This window comes from Pseudoliparis swirei, chromosome 24, assembly GCF_029220125.1.
Source record: "Pseudoliparis swirei isolate HS2019 ecotype Mariana Trench chromosome 24, NWPU_hadal_v1, whole genome shotgun sequence".
Taxonomy (NCBI): Eukaryota; Metazoa; Chordata; class Actinopteri; order Perciformes; family Liparidae; genus Pseudoliparis; species Pseudoliparis swirei.
This window is the reverse complement of record NC_079411.1, coordinates 11,853,112-11,861,504: the sequence shown is the minus strand read 5'-3', so window position 1 is coordinate 11,861,504 and position 8,393 is coordinate 11,853,112. Positions and strand designations below refer to the sequence as shown.

General features: G+C 36.8%; 1 protein-coding gene across 1 annotated transcript; it reads right to left on the bottom strand.

Annotated features, from left to right (window-relative positions):
- Positions 1–295: 295 nt before the first annotated feature.
- On the bottom strand, positions 296–6,803 carry spcs3 (signal peptidase complex subunit 3). Its single transcript, XM_056408704.1, has 5 exons — positions 6,568–6,803; positions 5,615–5,688; positions 3,187–3,263; positions 2,929–3,044; positions 296–504 (listed from the first exon to the last, which is right to left on the bottom strand). The coding sequence occupies exons 1-5, from the start codon at positions 6,708–6,710 to the stop codon at positions 372–374; spliced, it is 543 nt and encodes a 180-aa protein (XP_056264679.1). The 5' UTR covers positions 6,711–6,803; the 3' UTR covers positions 296–371.
- Between the last annotated feature and the right edge of the window lie 1,590 nt (positions 6,804–8,393).

Here is an 8,393-nt window from a genome sequence, read left to right as displayed (position 1 = left end):
TGTTGAGAAGCTGTTTTTAAAACTATCTAAAAGTGTACATATTACCACCTTCTTATTTCCTAAACTGTTGACCCTGAGAAAGCCCTGCATAATAATTCCAATGTGTCTGGAATGTTGGTCTATGCACAAATGGCAAATAAAAACCTTGAATCTTGAATTTGTGATGTTGGGCTATATAAGATAAACTGAATTGAACTGAACCTTGAAGTGTTATTTGTTTGGGATTGGTTGGACTGATCCTTTAAAAACAGTGTACTTGCTCTTGCTATTTAAAAAATCATTTTAAACACAGATCTTCCAATCATCTTTTATTACAAACAATTTACATTAACAAAGAAACACCAGCTTACAGTGTGTGTGTTTGAGTCTGACTAATAGCTCTTGGTGGTCTCGTACGCATCTGGAAAAGGGATGCTGACATGTCCACTTCCAGCCACCAGAGGCAGGACTCCCGCGTTGGGAACAACGTTCCATGACAGCGTCAGAGTGATGTTCTTATTGGCCCTGGAGACGACAGTCAGTCAGTCAACAGATGTTTAAACTTAAACCTCAGATTTTATAATGACACTCATTTTCAAACGCATGTGTAAACATTTACATTTAAAGTGCTATGACCTCTGGGTTTTTGTCCGATAGAAAACATCTCGATAATGCCATACTTATACTGATTGCTCAGCTCGAGCAAATGGTCTGTATGACAAACTGAAGGTGTGGGGTTTGAGAGATGTGGGCATTCATCAGACATAAGGGCTCTAATAAAATATTCTATTGGTTTGCAATTTGGCAAATGTAGGATCCATATTGGCAATAAATGTACGGACGAGTCAGCCTCGGCAGCTTTGATGATGACCATTCTCTTTTGAATTAGTCAGGGTTGTTCTTTAATCGAGGATCGGCGGTGCGATCCCCGGCTCTGCTAGCCCATGTTGATGTGTCCTTGGGAAAGACACTTAACCCAAAAATGTCTCCCGTAGCTGTTCTGGCTACTCCTGATGGGCTGGTGGAACCTTAGCTCCTCCTATCAGTGTATGAATGAGTGTGAATAATGTCATGTAGTGTAAAAGAGCTTCGACAGGTCAGAAGACTAGAAAAGATCTATACAAGTACAGTCCATTTACCAACTATATGGAATACTAAATTGCTAAATTTAATGTAAATGTAGCTTTTTTTCTGTTCCAGAAAACTCCAAACTGATTAATAGCCTCTTGGTTGTATCGTCAGTCAGATCTAGTTAGACTATGAACACCAATTTGTCTCATGCGATCAAGTCAAATAATTCCCTTTTATTAAACATGAAGTCATCCTGTCTATATTTTATCTGGAAGAGGCCACATAGCTTTACTAAAAAATCTTCTGACGTTTATGATGCAAATACAGCTCAAAATGTTAACACCGTTATCACTGCAATCCCAGTAAATAAGGTGGGTTTTGGCTCAATGTATTCTTGTGACAAAAGTTGGAATAAAACCTGATGTGGTATGGTTCTGTGAGGACCAATGCTTAATCCATAATCTGTAGTGTTTGCCATTGATAGTGTGGATCCATCCATTCAACAATGGATTGAAACTGAAATCGTGATTAACAGAGCAGTTATAAAGGCTCTTTGGATAAGTCTAAAGCTCTACGGTCACACTTCTAAACATCTGTGTCTTGAGTGAACAGAAAGTGGAAGTGTCTGATGTAAATATGAATCTTTTCAGAGTAACATTGTGTTGTCTGTATTAGATACCACTCTGTTTACAGATGGCTTTTTGTCTGTGGATGTTGTAAACTCTCCACAAAGGGCAATGAAAGCCTCTGTATCAGCATTCAGAAGATCACCACTCGGCTCTGACTTTAACTGCCGTAAATATTATTTCATAGACTCGTTTACATATTATGTGTACGTGTTTCTTGAAAATTTATTCTATTTGTATTTACACTTGATAGGAACTATTTTAACATAATATGTTGTTGTGTTAGTTGCAACCAGCTCCTAACAACAATGTTTTATTGTGCATATGTGCAAACTGTTTTTGTGTAATGTGAACACCAACATATTTTGTTTATGTTGAAATGTATTCACACAGTTCGACGGTGGTGTTAACTGAGGTGCACGTGAGACGAATACATCCATCAGTAACTGAAGAACTAAGGTGTTGTGTATTTTCTGTAGGGAGTGATACTGACCTATACAGGACTGTCTCAGAAAATTAGAATATTGTGATAAAGTTCTTTATTTTCTGTAATGCAATTAAAAAAACAAAAATGTCATGCATTCTGGATTCATTACAAATCAACTGAAATATTGCAAGCCTTTTATTCTTTTAATATTGCTGATTATGGCTTACAGCTTAAGAAAACTCTAAAATCCTATCTCATAAAATTTTAATATTTCCTCAGACCAAGTAAAAAAAAAGATTTATAACAGCTGAGTGTTTGTCAAGGCTCAGGAAACCCTTGCAGGTGTTTCGAGTTAATCAGACAATTCAAGTGATTTGTTTAATACCCTACTAGAATACTTTTTCATGATATTCTAATATTTAGAGATAGGATATTTGAGTTTTCTTAAGCTGTAAGCCATAATCAGCAATATTAAAAGAATAAAAGGCTTGCAATATTTCAGTTGATTTGTAATGAATCCAGAATGCATGACATTTTTGTTTTTTTAATTGCATTACAGAAATAAAGAACTTCATCACAATATTCTAATTTTCTGAGACAGTCCTGTATGTCCACTGCTTTGAAACATACCAGAATATTTGGTTTTGCACATCCCCATTTGTGAGGATGCCTTGGTTTCAATTCGTGTATGTTAGGGAGTCAGGTTAAGTTTGGATTTAAAAAAAGCCCAGATGAGCTATTCTGTTTTCTGACATCCAACTTAGATGAAACCCGTGACGCTATAGACGGATCGCCATAACATGTAAAAGTGTGTGTGTGTCTAACCGAAGTCCTTTTCCGTCATCGAAGAAGTAGTATTTGGATTTCATGTCTCTGAGGTTCAGCTTGGTGTTTTCTCCTCGAAGAACAATCTTGTCCCACAGCACCACCTGGTTTAGAGACTGACACACACACACACATGGATTACACATTTTGTAATGTTTTCATTTTTTATCTGGAGGCATTTTAAACTGGATATTGCCACTTATGCATAGTGTGTGTATGTGTATGTGTGTGTATGTGTGTGTGTTGACTATGACTCACATTGCTCTTTGTGGTGTACTCAGCAGACAGATAGAGAAACAGCTGTTTCACATTCCAGTCAAAAATTGGCTGCAAATGTTTGACAAGTTAAGGAAGAGACATTTACCGCTGGTTGAGTTTACGTCCGTCTTACACTGGACCATGTCATCAGAATAGAAACGTAACCTATTATGGAACACAGTGATGGGTCTATTTCTAAGGTACTTCTGTTGTAGAATAATAATATGATGCACAACAGAAACAAAATAGATTTAATAAATGCACTCAAATAAAATCATAAAATACTAAATGAGTAAGGCAAATTCACAGTGAGATATGTGAATTAACAGGGACACTGATTGAGGTTATTAAATAGCTTTTTAATCGTTGGATCAGCAAAAGTAAAATGTCCTTCATCTCCACTCTATTGGGCCGGACTCCGATAAACTGTTGTTTATTAAATTATGCTTTAAGCTTTGAAATTACAGTTCCCTTGATGCCTTGGTGCATATAAACAAGACGTTTACTGTTGCCATGGATTCACTGAGTGCTGTGGGCTACAACTTGAGCTTGGATATTTAGCCTATATTAGTTTATGTGAAAGGGCAATGAAAAGTGTGCAGAATGCTGTGATCAGCTCTTGTTTGCAGCACTAGATTACTTTGATCCAGAAGAAAACTCAGGCAAGTCCTGCAGCATCTTCTTTCTAGGATTTCCTTACAGAGTATATAGGACTGTCTCAGAAAATTAGAATATTGTGATAAAGTTCTTTATTTTCTGTAATGCAATTAAAAAAACAAAAATGTCATGCATTCTGGATTCATTACAAATCAACTGAAATATTGCAAGCCTTTTATTCTTTTAATATTGCTGATTATGGCTTACAGCTTAAGAAAACTCTAAAATCCTATCTCATAAAATTTTAATATTTCCTCAGACCAAGTAAAAGAAAAGATTTATAACAGCTGAGTGTTTGTCAAGGCTCAGGAAACCCTTGCAGGTGTTTCGAGTTAATTAGACAATTCAAGTGATTTGTTTAATACCCTACTAGTATACTTTTTCATGATATTCTAATATTTAGAGATAGGATATTTGAGTTTTCTTAAGTTGTAAGCCATAATCAGCAATATTAAAAGAATAAAAGGCTTGCAATATTTCAGTTGATTTGTAATGAATCCAGAATGCATGACATTTTTGTTTTTTTAATTGCATTACAGAAAATAAAGAACTTCATCACAATATTCTAATTTTCTGAGACAGTCCTGTAAGTCGCACCAACGATAAGAATATATATACCATGTCAGATCTGACAGAGTTGTCAATCGGGCGCAACGTGTTTTAAAGCACTTTAATTTCCTCTGTGAGCTGTCACTGCTGAATATCCAATTCATTACCTTGTTGGGAAGTGGTCCATATACTCAGCCAATACCTACTCAAGAACTGAGCTAAGATCACTGATGAACATGTTAAGCAGTTACGAATTTGTCTTCATACGTAATTTGAGAGCAAGTATTAAAAACAATGAAGATTCAAACGTTTGAATGAATACACAAACGCAAGCAGCACTGTCTCCATCATGCTGGTGAACTACAGAGAGTACACCCTCCATATTTGTTCAAGGGGACAGCACTCCTATTTCAAAGGATTCTCTCCACCTAAGGGAACCCTGTGGGAAGATTAACAGAATACCTTTTACTGTATTTCAGGAGATTCAAAGATTCTATTCCGAATAGCAGAAAGCTAAATTGTTCATTCTCAAACACACAATGGTAACCAGAAACTGTTAATACCACAACTATGCCCTGGTGTTGAATCCTACCACCATATGGACCTGTACTTTTCTAGTCGTCCGACCACTCAAAGCTCTTTAACACTTCATGACATAATTCACCAATTCCCACACAGTGATGGGAGGGGCTACGGTGCCAGCTGCACATCAGTAGTAACTAACATACACACACATTCACACACAGTAGGCACAGCTGAGGGAGCAATTCAGAGTTACGTTTCTTGCTCAAGGACACATCGACATGGGCAAGCGGAGCTGGGGATCAAACCACCGATACTCTGATTGAAGGACGACCCTGCTCCCCACTGAGCCACAGTCGCCCCAGGACAACACACCATCACCATGCGTTTAATTTTAAGATATCAGCTGGCAAATAACACGAAGGTAGAGATGGTCGTTAACTAACCGGAAGATAGGCTGTTTGATCCCCTGATGATATTGAACCAAATTAATCCCAAAATCTGTGCAATCAGTATGAGTGAGTGTAGCAGCCTCTGCCATCAGGAAATTAATGTGTGTGTGTGTTTGAATAGATGAATGTTTACATGCAATCTAAAGCACTTTGAGTGGTCATGGGACTAGAAAACGCTACATGAATGAGAGCCGATTTACCAGTGAAAGATATACTATGCAGTGCTTTGATTAGAAGTAAAAGGATATCAGCTGAGAGGTCAAAGGTGATGACACCCAGATCACTGCGCTCTCTGGGACCTGTGAAGTCATCCACGTTCTTCCTGTTGAACAGGTAGAGAAGGGAGATGAAGGAGGAAACAGGAAGTGCCGTTAACATCACGTGTCGGTTAAAAGAGATAGAGCGGTTAGTAAATACATTTACAAAAAAAAGCTTCAGGAAAACACATGAAACTGAGGGTGAAGGATTTAGGATATGCTATAAAGAAAAAAACTCACTTGTCTTTATGTTATTAGTTAATAGTTTTCTAAACCTTATAGATTGCAGATTTTCTGATCACATAAAATAGCTGATAAATTCATGAGGAAATTTTATCAAATAAATGTTGGTTAAATTACTTTGCTTTTCATATATATTCCGATGTAATGGCACAAACTTCCATTCAATAGATTTGTCTAAAATGAACGATGCTTTGATCTAATTCAGGATCAATAATAAGAATGGGACCAATAATGCAGTTGCAATGCTAAGTGCTTGACAGTTTTCCATATGTGCTGGATTGTTGTATCTCCACCTGTCTGTCATATCAATAAAGCATTTCTGGGTTATCTGATTTCGGCTGACCTTTCTCAGAACGACACAAGCTGCTAAAACTGGAGTCAGGGAACTGTTATCCACTGTATCTATATCCACGATATCCTCTGCATATATATCCACTATATATTCACTATATCTATATATTCACAATATCTATATCCACTCTATCAGCCTGTAATGTTGACCAGCGGCCACCAGGGCGCCGTGCTGCTAACCTATTTAACGCGAGTAACGTCAAAAGTCGCACATTGTCTTCGTGCTGCTGATTGTCGCTGTACGGTGCGGACGTTAGTAATAGTATTCATTAATACATAGTACATAGCTATAGAACACGTAACGTTCATGCTAACAGCTGTTACACACGACAGTCCACAACCAATCTTACAGCATGACTTTAGAGACGTGGACGTCCACAGGAACTCTTCTGTCTTTGAAAGCTGTCGTGACGAAACATCCAAATGTTAAGGCCGCCATGACGCTCAGGGAGAAGGCGAACAAAGAGTTAGCTCTCGACAAAACCGTATTCATCTTTAAATAGCAGCTACGACTCAAGGAATGATCAGAATAACAGTGATTCAAAGAGATGTTTCCCACAGGATGTGCGCGGTTGCTAGCTAGTGTACAAAGAGGAAGTGTCAGGTTTCACAGAATAAACATGTACTTCCCAGTAATGCGTTTCAAAATAAAACAATTTCCAAGTGTATTTTGAATGAGGGGTTTTAGTCTTCGGAGGTCATTTAAGATAATGGGGATAATTGTGTGGATGGATACACCCTTTCGAAAATAGATTTAAATTGTGTCCAGTCACCTAAGCTAAGACAAGAAAGGATCGCTCCTCACCTAACACTATCTGGCTAACTAATGTTTGCAGCAAGCTGATAAGAAACATATTCAAATCATTCTCAAACATCTATTTTGGACAAGCAACTCGAAAGAGTCTGCTGTAATGAAGAGTGTATCCAACACATTATAGTGGAAATGGTCATATATTTTACTCTTTGCAGACTTCCGATTTTTTCTTCTTCTTGACGCAACAGCAAACTTGATGCAACTGCGAGCGATGAGGAAGCGGATGAAGCGTTCTACTTTTTCTTTTTTTTCCAACTTTATATATAACGAATTTAAGAACAACATATGTTCATGAATGCAATCATTGATGTATATATAATATATTAATACAATATAACAATAGGACATAAAAGCTACATTACATAACAGTAAACTTCTAAGACTCAGAGTATATAATAATAATACAAATAAAACATTATGAATCGAACAGGAAATCTATTTCTGGATGTATTATTTGGGAGATTTGCCCTTATGATATTGATATGGTATACAATTAACACACACATTGGGTCGGCCTACTTTTGTTTCTGTACATTGCTTATTCTGTTTACTCGAAATACTGTGGACCTTTGTAAATCCCCTAGAATATATTCCTGAATATTCCATCTGATCGTTTCATTTCGCCAGCATTGAAGAATAATGACATTTATTTAGTCAAATTTTACTTTTATGAAATCAAATTCTTGAAGAAATGACCATCGTATATTACATTTAAACAAACAGTTATATGCATATTATATCCTCAAATACATTGCATAACAAGTTCTTACATTTTATCATTGAAATCACCATAAAAACCTTAACAAGGTGAAAAAAATGATCAAAATAACATAATTGAATATGTCGAGTTGTAATTGATTGTATATGTACATGTACATACGAAAGTATATGTATTAAATTAATACATAAAGAAAGATATGATCATTAATAAGGGATATTATGAAGAATATTCTGGAGGAATAAAGAGATAAATATCTTGTTTTATTATTGTAACTGCATGAGAATGAATTAGCTTTTATTGTTTAGAGATGATAGTAAAATGGTTTCCGGTGAAAACCTGAGATGTTAATTTTATTCTGAAGGCAACATAAGACATTATATTCTGAAGGAACTTCCTGTCCTTGACCGGAAGTTTGAAATTTGACCCCGCCATCTTAAATATAATAAGCTTAGCGAAACAGAACATCTGCATTGTTTAAACTAGCCAATTATACTAACCTTTCGGTGTGAACTCATTTTCATGCCGGACCAATAGCCGTATCTTTGGGCTGGAGTTCAGAGTTCTACTGGGGTGAAGGGAACAGGCAGCACCTGAGGGCTCACGAAGCTCCTGGCTTTCAGAGGAGCTGAGTCAGTCTGTGG